The 22,186-nt window shown below is 46.7% G+C and overlaps 1 protein-coding gene across 1 annotated transcript in view; it reads right to left on the bottom strand.

The window, feature by feature from the left end:
• Window positions 1-22,186, bottom strand: part of SMTNL2 (smoothelin like 2) — a 124,977-nt gene that overhangs the window by 49,507 nt on the left and 53,284 nt on the right. Inside the window, exon 2 of the mRNA XM_029612361.1 lies at window positions 4,437-4,524. Coding sequence (XP_029468221.1) covers window positions 4,437-4,524 — 88 coding nt within the window. The remainder of the gene's footprint in view (window positions 1-4,436; window positions 4,525-22,186) is intronic.

Raw genomic sequence — 22,186 nt, 5'->3', positions numbered from 1 at the left:
TGGAGATAACCCCATAGATGGGGTAAAATGGGGAGACAGGGAGGGGTGCAGAAGGAGGGGCTTTCACTAACCAGGGGAAGAGATTTTTATTTTTCCAGCAGGGAGGGCAGGGTTGGACCCACCATTTTATTTATTTATTTATTTTTATTTTGTCTTAAATGAAACAAAGGAACAACATTTTAAACAAATGTGCATGTTTCTTCTAAATGCATCCATCAAAACACGACTCTGTGCCCTCACTAAAAGTATGCAATCTATGAAAGTCCAGGCCTCCTGTTAGCCAGGCTGAAGAGGGCAATCTCCAGGCAGGCCGTTTTACCCAGGGCACGGATAATATCTCTTTTGTGCATCATTGTGAGATCAGATTCTTTTCAAACCAATGAACAATCAGTTACAAACAGCGATGTGCTTTCAATTGAAACAAAATAGGAAAGTGTCGGGTCAGCTGGTGCCATTTTGAAAACTGGCACCGGTGAAGCAGGAACACCTGGGTATCACTCCTGCTCCTGTTTGGATCCTGGGCATCTCAGGTAGGCTGGCGGGGATGGGGGGGGAGGGATCTGAGGGGAGTTCAGGGGGATGGGAGAAAGCCCCAGGGCGGAGGTCTTTTCTAAAATCAGGCGGCGTGGATTTATGTTTTAACGCATGTTGCCAATAGCCCGCCCTAAAACCTTTTAACATGCACTACTGCCAAAAAGGGTGCAGTAAAATATTTTAGTGCAAGATATTTTTACAAAGTGTACACTAAAACCAAAACAAATCCTTCCCCCATGTCGTGTCCCCCCCCCCCCCCCCCCCCCAATAAAACAAAGCAAAATGAAAGAAAAATCTGTACACACCCTGAGTTGCAAATAAAATTCTCTATATCCTCCAGGCCTGGATGCCAAATGCACCAACATTTATAAGGCTAATCTTAAAAGAAAGTTCTGAAGATAGAGAGTCCTAAATTCAGCAGCGCGGAGAGTGGGAAGTTACAACATTTCTTAAGATCAGCCTTACAGGATGATTTTAAAAGGAACACGCGAGTGCCCATAAATGCACATATCAGCATAGAAGCAGAGAGACGCTGCAATTTTAAATTGTGCCCGCAGGTACGTGCATATCATTTAAAGAACCCCTCCTGCACGTATATCACCTAGGGCACTGGTTCCCAACCTGGGGGTCCCAACCTGGAGCTCAACCTGGAGCCCACGGGCATGGACCGCGCCTACTTCGCGGCTTCTTAAAATGCACGTTGCTCGCCCGGGGCCCGCACACACACACGCGCGCACGGCGGGGGAGAGGCCCGTTTCTGCACAAGCAACACTTTTAAAATCGACCCGTTAGCCGGTGAGACGGGGGAGAGGGGAGATAGCTGAAAGTTTACCCGGACAGACCCCCCTTTGCCTATGGACCTCACAGGCCACATGGTCGGTGTTATAGTAGTACTCCTCTTATACAGGGAGTCCGTTCATGCAAGATCAGCAAAGTAAGTGGGGGCCTCGCTCTCTCATAAAGTGCGCCCTCCCCTCCCCCGCTGCCGGTCCCATTCTTTCCCTCACCCTTCCTTCAACAAGAATGGAAAAAGTGGCCGGCGGCAGCAGCAGCCGGCAAACGGGGGGTGTGCAGAGCCGGGCGAGGGAGAAGGACAAAGGGGGACCAGGAACAATGGGCAAGAAAGGGAGAAGGTCTATGAGACAAGAGAAAGAAAGGGAGCCGGCATCCGTGCTCTGAGAGGTGGGAGGCGGGGAAGGTCACTGCACATTGTGTCCCTGCTGGCATCGGATGGCAGGGAGCAGAGAGAGAAGAGAGAGAGAGAGAGAGAAGGAAGACCACCAGGGCCTTTCAAAGCCGGGCGTAGACTCGCTTAATACCAGGAGCCCGGGGGGAAGCGCCCCTCCTGGCCCTGTATGCGGCAGGCGACGTTTCCGCTGGCCGAAACCTTTCCCCGCTGCCCAGATGCCGTGAACCTGCGGCGTCACGCTTTTTTTTTTTTACAGCTCGGCGTTAACACCGGCAGTGCAAACATTTCGCGCGGGCGCACGGCCGTTGTATGGATGTGAAACCTTCCTCCAGTCCGGCTCAGCTAAAATAACAATAATCACCAAGCTCAGCACCGTAACGGCAGACTGGGCCCGCTCAGAGAAAAGGCGATAAAACAAAGCCCAGGGGGAGAGTCTGGATAAAAACCACTTTTCCTTTAAAAGGTCAGCCTTCTGTGGAGAGTGAGAGAGAAAGAAAAAGAGAACCACTCACACCCACAGCCAGGGCAGACTTCACCCTGGAAATTTGCTTTTGACGTAACTGAACAGTGCATCGGGCCTGCATTTAGGGCAACTGCCAAACATGCAGGGGCACCAAAACCTTCAAACCTGGCCTGCAGCGCAGCCCATTAAAAACGTTCTCTTCCAATGTGCCCGCCGGCATCAGGAGGCAGGGTGCAATTTTCAAATGTCTGCGAGGGGGAGGGGGGTTGTGAGGTCCGTGGCTACTTTTACCTGCGGACTTTACTGTCCAGAGGAAAAAGTACCTGCAGAGATGCGCGCCTGTTTTTGCTATGGCTGCATTTTCCCAGAAAAAAACCCCAACAAAGTGCATAGTCGTGAAAATGCAAACTTATGTGCGTTGTTGCCTCCCCCAAGCTAATATTATTATAATAACGATAATTATTATTAATTTTGGTATAGTCCAAGTAGTAAAAAATAAAATAAAATACTAACCTAATCCCGCCTCTGGGCCCGCCTACTTTTCCCACGGGTAATAAGTATGTGTGTGGTCGATCCCTGTGCGTATTTACCTGGAGGGGAGGGGAGCAGTTTCCAAACCGCCAGTTTTCCCAGGGAAATAACCAACTAAATGGCTTCTGAAAATTGCTCTCACAAAAGAAGAGAGGAAACGTCTCAATCTCCCATTGAAACGAGCTTATTGGGGGGGGGGGAGAGGGAATTTGTAGATTGAGAAATCAGAAAAATGTTTCCGTTTTCGTTCAGATGAGAAGGATGGTAACTTTCAAACAGGCGGGCAGCTTCACGTTTGAGCGTGTGCATCAGCTCGCATCCAGGGTCGTGGCCATTTTACAACTTGCGCGTGTATATGCGCGCGTGTTATAAAATAGCCTGGCCGCGTGCCCAGTGCGCCAAATTTTAAGTGGGCTCGCGCATGGGCGCACAAATCCCGTTTCTACCGTGTAAGTCGTGGGATTTTAAAAGGGGCGAGAGCCCACGCCATTCCCAGTTTACCAGTTTGTCCACCAATGTGCCCAGTTAATAGCTTAAGTCCTCCAATTCCCCCCCCCCGCCCCCCCAGTCTGACAGCCTGACAGGGTTTAAAGGGTCTGTTATCCCAGACCCTTTAAACCCCTCAGAAATGGTTCGATCCTTGTATTTTGTAACTTACATGTCATCCATAGCAGAAGTAAAGTTACGCGGCAGGGGTTTGGGGCGTGAAAGAATTTACGCACACATCTCTTGGCCAGGCCCCAAAATGCCCACGCCCCGCCCCTTTTGGGAAACTTTAAGAGATGACTGTGCACTGCAGCATCTACGCATGTATCTGGCCGCTTTTAACAATAAGGTTGGCGCGCACAAGCCCGACTTCTTCACACATCCCCTAACTGATGCGAATGCTGGGCTTTTAAAATTCAGCTTTAAGCGTACGTCTTGTAAAGTGGTAGAGGTTGGCATCTACATTCTGAGCAGGAGACGTGGCTTACTCGTCAGAGCTACTACTCCTCGCTTTCATTATGATCGATTTATGATTGTACTCTGTTTCGATGTTTTTGATGAAAGGTGGAATATCAATTTTTAATAAATAAAGTAATTAATTAATAAGTAGCACTCAGCGCTAGAAATCAAAAACTCCCAGTGTCCAACAGCTGACTTTTGCCACTGACTTGGCAGGATCTTGGGCAGGTCTATCTACAGCATGACACAACTCCATGAACACAAGGGTCTGTTTTGTCAAGCACTAGTTTTAGTTAATCTCCCCTCCCCCCCCCCCAAAAAAAAAGCATCTGGTGAGAGTTATTGTTTTATTTAAATTTGTGAAAAAGCCATGAAATCCTTTTTGTGTAGGTTATTATTATTCTTACATCAAATTATTTCAACTAGTATTTATGATTCATAGAGTGTTATCAGCCTACATGTCCCTGTGATGAAGCGGGCACACGGTTTCAATGTCTCATTTCCTTCCCCAGGGAGGAGATGCGAGTTACCAGAGTCTCGCAGGTAGAGAAGCAGAACCGGCAGTATCCGACGTTGCAGTTCTTCGGCATAACCTCTACCATTACCCAACCATTCCGAGCACAGGGGACGGATAGCACAGCGCCGGTGAAGGAGACACGGCTTTCTTATGGCTGACATTCTTATTGAACTCGTGCATCCGACGACCAATAGTGACGTTTAATTTCAACATTGCCAGGACCTCAGACAAGTCGAATTTTCTTTTTATCGTCTCACCTGACAGAGGCTGGTGTCCATTTTCAAATACAGAGGAATTAGCCATTCTTTTAGCTTCGGATGCGTTGTGGACATCCTGTTCCACGTTCTGGAAGAAGAATTCCATAATTAAGTTTTAAAAAGTCATGATACACCTGTAAATGTTTTAACGTACATTTTAAAACGGGCGCCCGTGTGTCTGTGCATGTGTCGGCCTGAGCCCAGGGATGCCGCCATTTTATAACATTCGGGCACATGTTATAAGATAGCCTGACCACGCACGTATGTGCACTGAAGTTTAAGTGGGTGCACACAATTGCCATTTCTACCTTGTAAGTGGGGGCATTTTAAAAGGGGCACGCGCCGACACCATTGCTACTAAAATCAGTTCACTCCCAGTTCGCCCAGTTAAGAGATAAGTCTTCCAAATCCCTCTAGTTTAATAGCCTGAGATAGATCCAACCCTTAAAACCCCACAGATATGCCTAGTTTTCTTTCTTTTTTAACTTAGCAGAAGGAAAGTCATGCGGCGGGGGACCTCAGATCACATAAGTATTTATTTTGCACACACCCCAGAATACCCGTGTCCCACCCGGACCACGTCTACACCCTGCTCCTTTTTGAAAACATCCGAGATGTGCGTGCTTTGGCAGATACGCACATATCTCAGCAGCTTTTAAAATCCACTCTGCTTGCCTGAGCCCAACACAGGGGCAAGTTCCATAATGAGGCAGGGTGAGGCGGCCACTTCAGGCGGCAGAATTTTGAAGTGGCAAAAAGTGCCCCTTCAGAATTCTGCCCAACCCCCACCTCACTCTGCCTTCCCCCCGTTGTGCCACCCTTCCGACCCCCCCCCTCCCACCAAGACTCAGGAAAACTCCTGGTGGTCCAGCGGGGGGGGGGGGGGGGGGCCCAGGAGCGATCTGCCGCTCCTGGGTCATCGGCTGCCACTAACCAAAATGGCGCCGGTGGCCTTTAGCCCTTACCATGGGACAGGGCTACCAGTGCCATTGGCCGGCCCCTGTCACATGGTAGGGGCAATGGATGACCGGTGCCATTTTGGTTAGTGGCAGCCGAAGGCCCGAGAGTGGCAGATCACCCCCAGGCCCCCTATTGGACAACCAGGAGGTTTTTCTGAGTCAGGGGTTATTTTATTAAAATTTGGAGGGGGCGGCACTGGTGGTGGGGGAGCGGTGACTTGTGGTCCCCACCACAGGCGGCACATTGCTTTGAGCCGCCCCTGGCTCAACATATTCACCCATCTCCTAATTAATGAACTAAAAAAAAAAAGGAATGCATAGAGGTACATCGGGGGAATTTAAGATACATAATAAATAAAAAGGAATAGTCAAAAGTAGAATGTAAAGGAAGCAATGGAGCAGTTAAATCATACTGCCTGGAGTTTGTTGAATGCAGCAGAACATAAATATGTTTTTAACATTTTTTTAAACTCCTTTGTGTTTGGTAAAAGCCGGAGTGAGTCTGGAATCGAATTCCATAAGATGCGACCTGCCACTGAAAAGGCGCGTTTCCTCATTAAATCTAGCCTCGCTGTCTTAATAGCTGGAACTTGTAGGTAGTTTTTAATCAATAGGCTGTAAGTAAAATGGGGGCTGATGTAACGTAGTGAAAATAACCCTATTAATCATAGCTCGGGCAAAACCTTCATTAGCCTGATAAGGATATCATTGGTTTGTTGATTTTCTCTTAACTAATTTCATTCTCGGTGGATTAGCACAGTGCTCCCTTTCTATAGGGTCAATGATGAAGAGATCAGTTTTATCATAAAAATCTGTAATATTAGCAAAAGTTGCAGGGGTTATAGGGAACTGAAGTCTTTGCATGCTATGAAACCAGGTATTGGACCAACATCAGAAGAATCCAAAAATGATGATGCTTAAGAGTTTTTGAGACCGCACTAGACCCTTCTTCAGAAGGGGGGGCCCGCAAATAATCCAGTTTCCTCCAGAACAAAATATTTTGCCAGTTTCTGAATTTAATTCTAGGCGAATCAGCAAAGGACTTTTCTGCAGAAAGAACCGGTGGCTTCTGTTTTCTGTTGAATCTCAACACACAGTAGGCAACATTCATAACACTGGGGACAGGAAAGGCTTTTGACGTCAACATGGCCGTTGTGTTTCAAAATATCTGTGGTAATCTGCTTGTGGGAAAACACGAGCTTTTCACGATAGCATTCCTGAGAAAGTTGCATTTTAACCTTAAACAGCAGCTATGCTAAGTGAGCAAAGACCTGGCATGACTGTCTCAAACTTTCAAGAGCACTCTAACAAAAAAAAAACAAACCCTAAAAAACATACATCCAGCCAAAACAAATTACAGAAAAAGAGCAGATAACAGGAATATTATGGTTCCAAATCTACGAGATGCGGTACGAGTCAATTTCCTTTTCTGTATCTACCAGCTGTAGAATGAATATACAGCATTCAGACAATCCTTTTTGGATGCATTTAGAAGGAAAATATCATCTTGGTGGGAATTCGTTTTTGAAGTGAAGACATCTGCATAGCACAATATTCAGCCACAGGCAGCCTGGCTAAGTTATCCGGAGAAGAGACAGGATATTCGGCAGCTGGGCTGCATGCTGAATATATCCGGATAAATCAATGTGATCTGGAATCGTTTATCTATCGAGATGACTTTAGGACTGCCTCACAGCATGACTAGACCTATCTGGATAACTTAGCCAGACATTGCAGCATCCGGCTACGTTTATCCAAATAAGTCAGTTCCACCCCAGAACACCCCCCGATTTTTATCTGCTGGTGAGTACAGCAGGAATGTCAAATCCTGCAGTTTTTTGAGGCTAAGTTTAAATATGGACCTCCTTATATTCTTAAATATATGAATGGTTTCCATAACTGGGTTAAAAGAGGAAATCGTTAGGCAAGTCACTTCGTACTTGACTGTTTTATCTCGTATTTGATGTCATCCCACAAATATGGCTAGAAAAAGCCAGCAGGTAAACATTGCAGAGTTAATATTTCTGCTCTTGGTGAAGAAATAAATTAACGGCACCTTACACTTACAGACCTTGCATTGACAGGGAGAACGATGCCAGACTTCACTTGCATTCAGCAGTGTCTCTCAAGCTTTGCAGGTCGTGTTTTCTCCCCCCTCCCCCCTTTTTTCCCTCTATAATACATTTAGTACTTCTCCCCCCTCCAAATCCTGGAGAAATTAGGTTTTTAAACATTGCAATACAAGGTCTACAAATAACGTTCCATCAAACCAAATATCTCACACCACTCATGATCCCTTCTGCGTGCCCTGGGCAGCACCCAATCCCCCAGTTTGAGAGCCACTGGCTTACGGGGAGCAAGCAGGAGCAGTCCCACAGAAAATATAAAACCATGTTTCCATTTCAGTTCCCTGGGACACTCATTGCAGAGTTCTGATAGCCATTATGGAGCCTTTGCAGAGTGTGGTAACTTTTTAACTGGCCGAGAAAGCCCAATGTTTCCAAACCTGGCCTGAGGGACCCCCAGCCATTCAGGTTTTCAGGATAGCCGCAATGAATATGCATGGGATGATTTTGGGTTTTTTTTATGCAAAGGAGTCAGTGCATGCAGATCTGTCTCCTGCATATTCATTGCGGCTATACGAAAACCTGACTGAATGGGGTCCCCTAGGACAGGTCTGGGAACCCCTGTAATGCATGGGTTTTCCATTCCAAGCAGGGGAAAACAGTCAAGGCTTAAAAAGCAAACAAGCCAACAAAAAATGTTATACATGGAAAAGTAGCCTGCCTGCGTGGCACTGGTATTGGAGGCGGGCTACATTTCCATGGGCCACCCTGTACTTTGCAAAGAATATAAATGTAAAGTGGCAAGATTATAAAGCAGACGTTTTACCAGTATCTTGAGCTACTGTCTTTTTACTGACAGTTGGTACAGTACATTCTAGGGCTGGGCTTCCCTAACCTGTCTTGAGCGCATCACACAGCCACTCTGGTTTTTTAGGGTATCCCTAATGACTATGCATGAGATCAATTTGCATATACTGGGTTTCCAATGAAATGCACATTTATCTCATGCATACTGATTGTTAATATCCTAAAATCTCAACTGGTTGTGGGGTCACTAGGATACGCTTGGGAAGCCCCTGGACGAGACTCCAGCTGGCAAACCTGTTACAGCACGTTTAGCCCAGCGTAGTGGCAGAAGAAGAGATTTTGAAGAAAAAGAAGTAGAACATAAGAACAGAAGAAATTGCCATGCTGGGTCAGACCAAGGGTCCATCAAGCCCAGCATCCTGTTTCCAACAGTGGCCAATCCAGGCTACAAGAACCTGGCAAGTACCCAAACACTAAGAAGATCCCATGCTACTGATGCAATTAATAGCAGAGGCCATTCCCTAAGTAAACTTGATTAATAGCAGTTAATGGACTTCTCCTCCAAGAACTTATCCAAACCTTTTTTGAACCCAGCTACACTTACTGCACTAACCACATCCTCTGGCAACAAATTCCAGAGTTTAATTGTGCACTGAGTGAAAAAGAACTTTCTCCGATTAGTCTTAAATGTGCCACATGCTAACTTCATGGAATGCCCCCTAGTCCTTCTATTATCCAAAAGTGTAAATAACAGAGTCACATCTACTCGTTCAAGACCTCTCATGATTTTAAACACCTCTATCATATCCCTCCTCAGCCTTCTCTTCTCCAAGCTGAAAAGTCCTAACCTCTTCAGCCTTTCCTCATAGGGGAGCTGTTCCATCCCCTTTACCAGAGGTAAAAAAGAGAACTGCTCCAAAGGAAGTACGAAGTGTTTAATGATAGCAAAAATGTCCATTAATATAGCATCTTTCCTTCCCAACGAGATCCTATCCTGCTTTACAGTTCAGTACTTCACAAACTGTGCATGGAGCTGCCAGTGCCCTCACTATTGTGAAAACATATTCTGGCATCCAAGGAGAGAGAGGGAGGTGCACGGAGACAGAGCAATTTTGTCAATACTGCAGCAAAATTATGGTTGGATAAAGAGCACCACGATGACTTACTTAACATCAGCCAGTATATGGACCCCTGCCTGTGCTGTCTCCTGATTCATAAGCACTGGATCCCCTCCCGGTTGGTTTTGTACTGAGCCCTGATAGTTGGGGATATATCTTTACACTGTAATAGGGGAATCTGAATTCCTCCCTTTGGTAATGGAGCAGAGGAGTTTAACAGACCCCTTTGCCCTCTTATTTTCTGTCTTCCTAAATGGCAGATATTACTGTAGTGCTGCTTCTGTGCTTTGTCTCGATAATAAACTCTGCTAAAACAATTCCCAAAGAAAATGACCTGCATAAGAAGGCCCTCGGCCCGTGCTGTCCTCATCCCCACTCCTTCCCCACCCCATCCCCACCCTGGCCACTGTGTCCAGCCTCGAGTTATGACCACTGGCAGGTGGGAGCAGAAAAACCTTCTAAGTGAACTTCCTTGACTGAAGCAGACATACGCCAAAGAAGTCTCCCAATAAAAGCTGTCTAGTCTCAACTCTAGCAAATGCGTTCAGACTATGAATAATATCAATGCCAGGTCTGTAATCCACTGCTACTCCCAGACTGATGATTCACGATCCCGGTCAGATCCAAGGCAGAGGAGTGTCATCAAGCCTCCCCTATCCCCCCCCCAAAAAAAAAATTGTTTGGAAGAATAAAACAGAAAGGCCATATTTCTGTGAGAGGCATTTCTGACGGGAGCTGGAAGAAGCAGGTGATCACTGGCGTCCTTTTCCAAGGAATGTAACAAGGGATGGAAGGGCCAAGAGTATAAACATCTGTGAAAGATACCCCAAGAAGACACTTAATTCTACGCTCAAGACGTTTACAGCTCGAGCCTGTCGATCTTGTAACAATCCCTCTGTCTCCAGACACTGGAAGAGGAGAGGTATGATGATGAAACCCTTGGAAAAGGATGGATTCCAGATCATAAGGTGCATACATTTTCAGTCCTGTCAAGATGAGGAGGAAGGAAAGGAAAGGAAAAAAAAAACCAGATGAGATGAAAGAGTCTGGATTCCTTTTGGCGCATGGACATGCAGGCCTTTCACCTCTAGGTCACCAGACTTAATTCAGCACAGGCAGACAGTGATACCCCCTGCCCCCCCGCCAGTCATTATTACTTCTTAATGACTGTTTTGGTGGGCTTGTGTATGCGAAAGAAGTCGGTGGTTTCAGTCCATTTGCCACTGGGACAGATGTCAACAGCGTAAAAACTAAAGTTCATAGCAAATAGGGCAGGCAAGTGGGCAGGCATGGAGACAGCGGTGCCTGTAGGGGTGCTTCCCACCCTCCATAACGTGTGGAAGAATGGCTAAGGGGTAGATTTTCAAAGGGTTATGCACGTAACATACGCGCGTAACCCTTTAAAAACCCTCCTGCGCGCGCCGAGCCTATTTTGCATAGGCTCGGCGGCAAGCGCAAGCCCCGGGACGCGTGTATGTCCCGGGGCTTTGAAAAAGGGGCGGGGGCATGGGCGTGGCACTGGTCCGGGGGTGGGACCAAGGCCTCCGGCACAGTGGTGTATCTTGCTGCCGCTGGCCGGCGCACGCAAGATACACCTGCCAGAGGCAGGCATATCTATCTATCTATCTATTTATTTATCAGGTTTTATATACCTTCGTTCGGTTTTTGCCATCACAACGGTTTACAAGGTTTCGAGGTTTACAAAGTTTCGAGGTTTAACAGAGTGTTCAAAAGATTCATGCGATTGTTAACATAGTTAATGAAGGCGTTATAAACACTGTTCGGATGTAAAACTGTACAGGTGCTTGCATTGGTTCCACATGTTTACATAGGGCAGGTAGGGAGGGAAGTAATAACAGTAATTGGGTGTTTTGGTAGGCTTTGGTAAACATCCAAGTTTTTAGTTCTTTTTTAAAGGTTTTTAAATTTTGCTGTGTTCTAAGTTTGGTTGGGAGGGAGTTCCAGAGTTTTGGACTTCCTAGGGATATGACTCTCTTCCAAGTTGAAGTAAGTTGTTTGGAACGAGCAGGTGGAATTTTTAATAGACCTTTGTTAGATGAGCGGAGGTTTCGGTTTGGTGAGTGGAGTTTTATAGCTGTACTTAACCAGTTTGTTTGTTTTTTGTATATTATTTTGTGTATGTTAGAGAAGGGTGATTTAGTGTGCCCTTGGGCCTCAGCCCGACCCCAGACGGATCCAGGACTGAACCGAGGGTTGATAGCGTGTTCCACCATGGCTGGCGGTCTTACCCTCTGCCAGGCCTGCAAGCTCCCAAGGCCAACAACAGGATGATGTTAGAATGTGAATGGTCCTTCGACCATTCCGAGCCCTTTCGACCTGCTGCATGAAACAGCATGGAGCAGCAGGCCTGGCCTGAGGTCGAGGGACAGACGGGCCTTGACACGAAGACATGACAGCAGGATCGATGCAACGGCATCGCGGACGAAGACATGACACCAGGATCGATGCAACGACATCGCAGACGAAGACTTGACACCAAGGCTGATGCGAAGACATCACGGACCAGTGGTCGATGCGACGGCATCCCGGACCAGGGTCAATGCAACGACATCAGGAACAAGACATGATACCAAGCGTGATGCAACGGCATCCAGGATGAGACGAGGAACTGACAAAGTCCAGACGAGACGAGAAGCTGGGCAGAAGGACATTGGCACTGTCTCTCAGGGCGCCCTACTCAGCCCACCCGTGGGACTGAGTCGCGGACCACCCTGTCCCACTGCGCGCCCTACACAGCCCGAGGAGGCTGGTCACAGACCACGCTGGGAGCGGGACAAGCGCAGGGAAGGATCCAGTCGAAGCAGAACTCCAACGACGAAGCCGATGTCATCCGAAGCTCCACCAACGGCTGGCAGGACATGACGGCTCAGGAGCACAGGACACCAGTCCACCTATAGGCTAGTCCACGCTCGGGCAAGACATCATCCAAGGGACCCCCGGCCTAACAGGTACCAGAAGGCTCAAGAGCGCTGAAGACGAAGACACAGGAGCAGGACATCAAGGAACCTGGAACATCAGAAAACGGAGGATCAAAGCGAGACACCAGGACACCTGGACAGGGACCTCAGGCAACGAAGACATGGCGTGACAACAAGAACTCCATGGAGAAGACGAAGAAGACCTGACGGAGCTCTGGCAGACAGGAGCCTCCAGAGTGAAGCAACTCCAATGCAAGGCAAAGACTGACTGATGGAACAGCCCTTTTATAGGGCTGAAGCAGGAAGTCCACTCCCTAGGTGGGGCCAGCACACTTCCTATGCCTGGCCCTTTAAATCTTGCAAAGAGGCGCGCGCTGGCGCCTAAGAGAGAGCAGAAAGCAGGGCTGTGCAGGACCGTGGACAGGGGCCTGCACAGCGTCATCGCGTACAGAAGCAGGGCTGGCCTGAGGAGCAGGCCCGATGACGGCAGCGGCTCCAGCCACTACTCGAGCCTGGGGCTTGCGGCCTCCGTGCCGCGAAGAGGAGCTGACGTCGGTGGCGGCTCTGGCCGCGAAGAGAACGCTGGAAAGTCCACGGCACCAGCAGCGGTGAAGATGACAACCGGTGCGGCCTCTGGGCTGCGAGAGAGCAACAAAGTCCGCGCCTCCGGCTGCATGGGCAGGCCCGACGGCGGCGTCCGTGCCATGTCGGGGAAGAAGGAAAGCAGCGGCAGCATGGGGTGAGTGAGCCTGCTCGTGGGGGGACCCGCGGGCAGCGTTCATAACAGTGTAATATGGATAGTATTTTGTAGTCTATCCTGAATTTTATTGGGAGCCAGTGTAGTGATATAAGTGTTGGAGTAATGTGATTGTGTTTTTTAGTTCCTGTGAGTATTCTGGCGGCTGTATTTTGAAGGATTGGGAGTGGTTGGATGGTGGTGAGAGGTAAGTTGAATAGCAGGGAGTTGCAGTAGTCCAGGTTGGAGAAGATGAGTAGTTGAAGGACTGTTCTGAAGTCGTTGGGGGAAAGGAAAGGTTTTAGCCATCGTAGGGTTAGGAGTTTGTGATATCCGTCCTTGATTTTAGCAGTAATGAGGTTCTTGAACGATAGTTCATTGTCAATTATGACTCTTAGGTTTCGTGCACGAGTGACAGGGGAGATTGCCGCCTTTTGGTTCATTATGTTGAGTGGTGGTAGGTGAGGAGAGTTGTTCTTTCTATCCAGCATGATTATTTCTGTTTTATCAATGTTTAGGATGAGTTTCATGTTGGTTAGTAGTTGCTTTATTTTGGTGAGGTAAGTGGCTGTTTTTTTGTAGGTATCTTCCAGAGTGTTGTGTATTGGGATTAGTATTTGGATATCATCCGCATATATGAAGTGGGTCAGATTAAGGTTTGAGAGGAAGTGGCATATCGGGAGAAGATAAATGTTGAAGAGTGTCACAGATAGAGTGGAGCCTTGGGGAACTCCAGTGTCAAGGTTTATTTTCTTTGAGAGGGTGTCGTTGATTGACACCTGGTAGGTTCTTTGTGATAGATAGGATGAGAACCATTGTAGGGTTTTTTCATTTGCACCAATTTTGTAGAGATGGTCAATCATTATTGAGTAGTTTACCGTGTCGAAAGCTGCTGATAGGTCTAGTAGGACTAGGAGGTAGCTGTGGCCATTTTCAAAGCCTTTGAGCATGGTGTTGTTTAAAGATAGCAGTAGTGACTCAGTGTTCAGGTGTTTCCTGAAGCCGAATTGCGTGGGGAGTAGGATGTTGTTCCTTTCCAGGTGGTCACTGAGTTGGGAGTGGATGATTTTTTCAATAATTTTGGCAATGAATGGTAGTTTAGTGGGTTTTCTGGATCAAGGTTGGTCTTTTTCAGTATGGGTTTGATAGTTGCTGATTTTAGGCAGTCGGGGTAGTTTCCTTCTGTGAGGAATAGGTTCACAATGTAGGTTATTGTTTTGGTTATTGATGGTTCGATGGTTTTGATCGTTGGTATGGGTATGCTATCGATAGGGTGCTTAGCTGGGTTCATTTTTTTGATGATGGTTTGGATTTCCAATGATGATGCTGAATCAAAGTTGGGCCAGCTTGGTGTTTGATTGATTTGTATTTTCGGGTCTTGCATGTTTTTTGTTTTATTCACTGTTTTCCTATAAATTCTATGTAAAGCCTCTGTTTTGCTGATTTTGAAGTTATAATGTAAACCGAACTGATTTTATCCTACGAAGTCCGTAATATAAAAACCACAAATAAATAAATAAATAAATAAATAAATGTTATTTATGAGGTTTTTTATTTTTTCTTTAAAGAAATCTGCAAAATCGTTGCTTGTAATCTTGGAGGTTGATGATATCTGATCATTGGAGGATTTGGTTAGGTCTACTTGAAATAAGGTGGGGGGGATTTGGTTAGAGGGGATTTGGTTAGGTCTACTTGAAATAAGGTAGAGAGGGATTTAGGTAGGGCTGGGGGGGAGCAGAAGAAAAGTTCCCTCCAAGGCCGCTACAATTTCGGAGCAGCCTTGGAGGGAACGGGGAAAGCGGCCTTGGAGGGAACGGGGAAAGCCATCGGGGCTCCCCTAGGGCTTGGCACGCGCAAGGTGCACAAGTGTGCACCCCCTTGCATGTGCCGACCCCGGATTTTATAACAAGCACTGGCAGCACGCGCATGTTATAAAATTGGTGTACATTTGTGCTCACAGGGTAGCACGCACAAATGTACCCCGTGCGCACCATTTCGAAAATCTGCCCCTAAGCATGGCAAGAAGTTCCATGCAAAAACTAAGGGATGCATGCGTGTGTGCCCACGAGTATACATGGATACCCCCCCAACCAAGAAAACCACCTTGGCAGAATCCTGGTGGGCCCCCTCTATCAGATCCTGAAGATTTGGTGTGGATAAGGTCACCAAACTCAAAGGTTATTGGGTAGGAGAGGGGGAACACGGACATGCACGCATGCAAACACAGATATGGCAATTTCATCAGCCTTCTTTCCTTTGGAAAGTAAGCAAAAAAAATCCAATTTAAAATGTTCCTCATATCCTCGCTTTCCTGTGCAGTAGACTTTTGACTTCATTGCTAAATGCTGGAACAGATCAGTGTAAATCACATCAGCTATCTGCTTTGGTGGCTGTGTATTTCGCAGAGATGTGACATGGAAGAATTATTTATCAAATTCACTTATGAGCTTCCCTGCTGCTCTTTACATTGACTATAAAGACTTCACGCAGCGTCAGGAGCAGAAGGAGTTGAATGTTAATAACACACTGCAAAAACCGATCACTGACCCAGAGTAATTTATTTTAATTAAAATGTTCCACAGTCTTCTTTAGAGATTTTTTTTTTTAATTTAATTTTTCTTTTCAACAGAGCACAGGCTTACATTAGTGTATAAAACGCTTGAATAACTCTGGTCTGGTTACATCCAGCCACTTTTTAGCTGAGCAGCCTAGAGGTGAGCTCTCAGGGTCCAGGGGCTTGTGACGGCTCGTTTATGGAAACGGGTGGGATTTCATTTCAGTGCGTGCATTCCTGTTTACTTTTCAATGTTTAACTTGAGTTCATCATTCACAGACGCTTTAGCTTGGCAATTCTTGACGAGAGCATTGTACGGTGCGCTTAGCTACCGGTCACGGATGCCAGTGGGGAAAACGAGTACTTTTTAAGAGGGTAGGTCCTCTCATGTTTGCATGGTGCTCTGAGATCTTACCCTAGGACATTACAACATCACAAGAGCTATGGTCTGCAAGGGAATATAACTCTTGCTTTATCGATGTGTCATTATGGCTGAGTTTTTGAAAAGCCGACGTAAAAAAAAACAACCCAAAAAAAAAACGTATCTTGTCCACCACGACAGCAGCATCTGAGCAGCCTGCGGCAACGGGAGACAGGACCACAGCTGTCGTGCCTGCAGAACCGGATTTAAGTGTTCTTGGCAGTAGTCAGGACAAGGGGGTCCTTTCATCGAATCCCCCATGCCCCACTTGGTTTTATGCACTTAAATGGCTGTTAGAGATTAGCCTGGGCTCCAAGCATGGAAGATTATTATGCTTGTAACCCAGAATAGGAATTCCGGGGAGGGAAAGAGGGTGGAGAAGATGGGGTGGAATTGGAACTTAGGCGCGTCTTTTTCGATTTGAAAAGCACGCTTGTAACTTACCCGCACAAGTTGCACCCTCCTGGTTTAAAGGTGAATTTTTTTTTTTTAACTATTTCAATCATATTTACAAAGAAACGAAATAAAACAAGGATAAAAGGAAAACTGCAAATCACAAAATATTAAATAACCACATCTGGAAAAATACAGTCCAGATTATTGGAGTCGCTCAAAGAAAATTATTCATTCAGTACCGAACTTATCCCAATACCCTCAGGTACTGAGCTATACTGAGGGAGACTTGTCCAAAACAAAAGTCTGCAAATGAAGAGGATCAACAAATACAAACTTATTTTTCTGATAGGTGACTATGTGCACTTACAAGTACATTTGAGATAAAACAAAGCTCCCAATGACAAAACCCGAGGTTTTAGCTGGAGAAATTGCTGCCTCTTTAATGGGTTCTCCTTGAAAATATCCAGGAATACCTGCACTCTCTGACCGCAAAATAGTTCATCTTTATATTTAAAGTACTGCCTGAAGAAAATCTCTTTATCAGCAGTCAGTGCAAAGGAAACCACAAAGGTGAATCTAGTGGAGATATTATCATCGGAAATCTACAAAAACAAGGAAAGCTCAGGACTATGAGCAGGATGTAACAGCTCCTTTAAAGCAGGAGCTTTCTTTTTATCAGGTAGATAGCATTTAGATATAAAGAATTTCTTATCTGGCATAAATTGTAATAGATCAACCACATATTTCTTAAGGTATTCTTCGCCTGAAATCAGACAAGAACATGGAAAATTTAACACATATAAATTAGTATAATCTAAGCTTGTTTTCTAAAGATTCACACTTTGCATACATCAATATCTTATCTTTAATCCCGGCATCAGAGACTGACTGTAAGTTGGAAATAGACATGGAATAATTAGCTACAGTAGATTCTAATAATGAGAGCCTAACGTCCACTTCTTGTAGTCTTGTTGGTAGTGTCCCGAGAAAACTGACATAGTTGGGAAACAGAATGAGATAACTTGGAATCAGTGCCAACAACTACTTTCCAGATATCTTTTAAGGGATACCTCCCAAGATATGGATGCATTATTAGGCCCTCCCATTTCTCCTTCAGTCATTCCTTGAACTGGAGCAGGACGGGGCTCTGGGATGATATTTTTTTCCCCCATCACTTAACTGTCCCAAACAAAGCTCCAACAAACAGTCAGAGACTTCCGGCTGAGAAGAGGCAACATTACTAGACGCCTGAACAGAAATGTCCTCGTGGTTTGATCTAGCTTGGGTAACTGGATTGGGGGGGAGGAGATCTAACTCCAGGACTCAACGAGAGGTCCTCCGGTTCCGTGCTCACGTTCCCGTGCAGTGTTGAGCCGGAGTATATTACTTGGCGATCCATTGGCCTGCTAGTAGGAGTAGACGTCGAAGCTTGAGAAGTAAAAGAAACTTTCCCTTTCCTCTTTTTCCCCATTCTTTCTTGGTTATAAAGCAAAAATAAAAAGGCATAAGGGGCATGCCCCTTTGGTGTGCGGCTTCAGCGCGCCGGCAGCGGGCATGCCTAAAGTGAATTTTAAAAGCTCAGTGCGCGCATCAATTAAGGGACGCACCAAGAAGTTGGGCCTGTGTGCGCTGACCAGATACGTGCATAAAACCCACCGTGCCCTCATCTGAAAAGCTTCCAAAAAGGGGCAGGAAGTGGGCATGGTCTGGGGAGAACGCAGGCGTTTCGGGGCCTGGCCAAGAGTTGTGTGCATAAATACTTATGCACCTTGGTGCACCGAGGTCCTCTGCTGCATAACTTTACCTCTGCTATGGAGGACGTGCAAGTTATAAAATAAAGAGATCGAGCCATTTCTGAGGGGTTTAAAGGGTCTGGGCTAACTGGAGGTGTGTAGGCTTTCAAACCAGGGGGTTTGGAGGAGCTAGCTGGTAACTGGGCGAACTGGTGGATGAACTGGTTAAACTGGGAGTGGTGTGGGCACGTGCAACTTTTAAAATCCCCTGACTTACACAGCAGAAGCAGGATTTGCATGCCCATCTGCATGCCCACTTAAAAGTTGGCGCACATGTGCACGCATATACGTCCTCAAAGCGGACTTAATGCCTGCAGGTCACTTTGAAGATCAGCGGGTGCGCACGGATCCCAGCACGCTGGGCTAAATGTGTCTGCAAACACTTACGCCCATGCTTTCGAAAATTGAAAAGATGCGTTTAAAGGGATTTCCTACCACAACTCTGCATCTCCCCCCACCCCCCCACCCCCCGCCACACCCCAGAGCACCTTTTTCTAGCAAGTGCAAAGAATATATGCAGAACGGCTTCTGCCTGTATTTTTAAGTACATACCCCCCCTCCCCCCATGCACATAAATTCAGGTTCTACGCACGTTCATGCTTTTGAAAATCAGCTCCAAACGTTTTACACACCCTTTACCTGACCGCACACAATTATGAAGTTATCCTCCCTGAGTCTATGGGGAAAACTGCCTGCTGCAGCTGGGCCACATGATTTGAAATTCCTAAGTTCAGGAGGCTTAGGAAGAGGAAAGCGATGTTGTTCAAACAAGCTTATTTTATTTTTTTGATTTCGTTTCATTTTAAGTGATGCAATTTCCGTTTTATGTTAATAATTTATCGTGAATGTTTTACTGCAATCTGCGATGGACAATTGTATTGGAATTTCATGGAATGAATACTGCGAGTTGCAAATCGGACCCCTGGACTGTGGGGCATATGGATTAAAAAAAAAAAAAAATTGCATGAGAAAAGTTCAGTGAAACGGAAGGGGGGAAGGGGCTTGTCTTCCTGACCCTTCCGCATGGTTTCCACTGAGATAACATTTGACGTCAACTCCCAAGCGCGTGACATATGATTGCCAAATGATAGTTAAGGCAAATGCTAACTTTAAAAAGAACAGGCCGATGCAATATCGGTGCGCGTTAAATAGACGCTCATGATTGAGCACCCGCTCCCTTAGCGTGCGACGATCTCCCTCTCCGGGGCGCCCGATACAAAATGCAAACGGGCAGCCGCGGTAAAAAGGAGGCGCTAGGGGAAGCTGTGTGCCCCTAGTGCCTCCTCAGCAGCGGGCATCCAGGACAGGTGGCTATCAGCGGGTTAGGGAAAACGGACGCTCAATTTTCCTAACCTGACCGACAGCAACTTTTTACTTTAAATTTTTTTTTTTTTAGGAGCATTTCAGATTTTTTATTTCCTCTGACTTCATATCACCACGATATTAAGTCTGAGGAAGTACAGAAAAGCAGCATTTTCTGCTTTTCTGTACACTTTTTGGGCTCCTCCAAAATGAACGCCTGCAATGGGCAGGCGTTCATTTTGGCAAGTAAAAATGTGCGCATCGGAAGTGCATTTTTTTTTGGCATCAGGGGGAATACATTTACATGCGATGAGCGCTATCAACTACACGCGCGACTGGACTTGCCTTTTGGATGCGCTAACCCCCGTTTTACATCAAGGGTTACGGACGCGCGACCAAAACGTGTGTCCAGTCGGGCGTTGAGCCGTGCACTGCGGCCAGCGCACGATATTGCATCATCCTGAAAGAGAGGTTAGTTACTTTGCTGCTCCTCTCTTGTCTGCATGTCGAAGCTGCTGGAAGCAGCTCATCAGCTCCTCGAGAGGTTTTGACAGTTTTGGCATTCACGCTGCTCGTTGCCATTCAAAACTGAAATGAAATCAAATAGATTGCACACCCCTGGTGGGTCCTGGATGCCTGGGGGGCAATGGGGGTTTGCGGCCCCAAACCAAATGTGCCTGATACTTCACTTTCAATGCATATCCAGCATAGCTCTCTGCTTCAACGGCAGGGGAGAAAAAAACTGATACTTCACACATCCAGCAGAGCTCCCTGCTTCAACGGCAGGGGAGAAGAAAAAAAACCAACAAGGGCTGTACAACATAGTCTGGGTAAAACAAATAAGCATGGGTGTAGCTTGCTTATTGCGGCGGTTACTTCCCGTACTACCCCTAACTAATCAAGCTTGATATTTCACTTGGATGCAGCTCCATCACTGCTCTCTACATTAATGGTGGGGGTGGAAGGGAAATAGAACCAAGAGCTAAGAGAAACAGATAAGTATGAGAGAAAAAATGTGTGAAGCTTGCTGGGCAGACTGGATGGGCCGTTTGGTCTTCTTCTGCCGTCATTTCTATGTTTCTATGTTTCTATAAGGATGGGGGCGATACCCATCCACAAGACGTTGCTCTGAACTGTACCCTGTAAAAAGTTCAAACAACACTTTAGGAGGTTTAACCACAAAACTGCAGCAAGGCATACTGCTGACCATAATTAAAAGGATCACATATTCATATAGGAAAAGGGTTGTAAACCCAGACCTTATATGTCATTAAAATCCCTTTATTAGGGACATGATTGCTGGTCTTGACTATGTACAGTGTATGAATTATTGCCTTCATATTAAGGACATCTGTTTAGTGAAGCATGCTACCGCAGTTTATTTTTGATCTTCTTTCCCTTAAAATCTGAGGAAAAGAAAGGCTCTGTGAGGGTTGGGCCAGATTTATTTTGAAAAAAGGAATAGAATATTGGCTTGATTTGCATTTTGGAAGGTTTATTTTTAGTGAAATCCATACTCATGGCCACTGTTTCCTCTAAGCCAGTGGTCCCCAAACCTGTCCTGGAGGACCACCAGCCAGTTGGGTTTTTGGGATATCCTCAATGAATATGCATGAGAAAAAATTTGCATGCACTGCCTCCATAACATGCAAATTTTCTCTCATGCATATTCATTGTGGATATCCCAAAAACCCGACTGGCTGGTGGCCCTCCAGGACAGGTTTGGGGACCACTGCTCTAAGCTGTGAGTGTGCACACGCACACACAGGTTGTGGACCCTGCGCACAAGGCAAAACAAAGCTTGCAAATTCGAACTCGGCTTATAAAATCTTTTCAAAAGTTAAAGAGAACAATGCTCATGGCAGATGCAGAACTGAAAATTCTGCAAACTGAAATATGGCATTTGGTGACAGAACAGGTACAGCATGGAGAGATGCCGTGCAAGCCTCCCTCATGCAAACACACACACACATACACAAACTCACACCACCCTACCACAGAACAGGAGCAGCATAGGCAGAGCCAAAACTAGGCATTTTAACACCTGGAGCAGGCAAGCGTAGCTGCCGTTTCCCGTCTCCCCTCCTCATCTCTCCCCCTGATAATCCCTGCTTCTTTCTTCCTGCACCCAGGGTCATCAGAAGCAGTTGGTGAGACTGCACCCTCTGAGGAGCCCCACAGGCCCACACCATGGGGAGGCGAGGTCAGGTACGGCAGGAGCTCTGGATGAGAATCTGTGGCGAGGTCCCGAGGAGCGGGGTGAGAGACACAGGAAGGAGGAACCCCCCACGGTAAGCAAGTGGGGCTGGAGATCGGTACCTGGGCAGAGACCTCCGAGGGGGGTGGTGCTAGGCAGGCCCAAGGAGTGGGAAGTGTGAGAGAGGACGTGCAGGAGGTATACCGCAGAGGCAAGCCCGAGGGGCGGAGCTGCGCAGCGAGGGAGGTACTGATGCGATGACGTAGGCTACCTGAGTCAGGGTCTCCAGGTGATGACGTAAGCAACCCCGAGAAGCGGGGGAGTGCCGGCAGTCACCGGAGGTTGAACAACGGTACTGCCCCGAGGAGCGGGGAAGCACAACAGTCTCTCGTGTCGAACGTAGGCATTGCCCCGAGGAGCGGGGAAGCACGAAGATAGGTCTCCCAAGTGGTAAAGACGTCC

Source organism: Rhinatrema bivittatum, chromosome 8 (genome assembly GCF_901001135.1).
Source record: "Rhinatrema bivittatum chromosome 8, aRhiBiv1.1, whole genome shotgun sequence".
In the NCBI taxonomy this organism is placed as follows: domain Eukaryota; kingdom Metazoa; phylum Chordata; class Amphibia; order Gymnophiona; family Rhinatrematidae; genus Rhinatrema; species Rhinatrema bivittatum.
The sequence above is the reverse complement of the archived record's forward strand: the minus strand, read 5'-3'. Positions and strand labels throughout refer to the sequence as shown.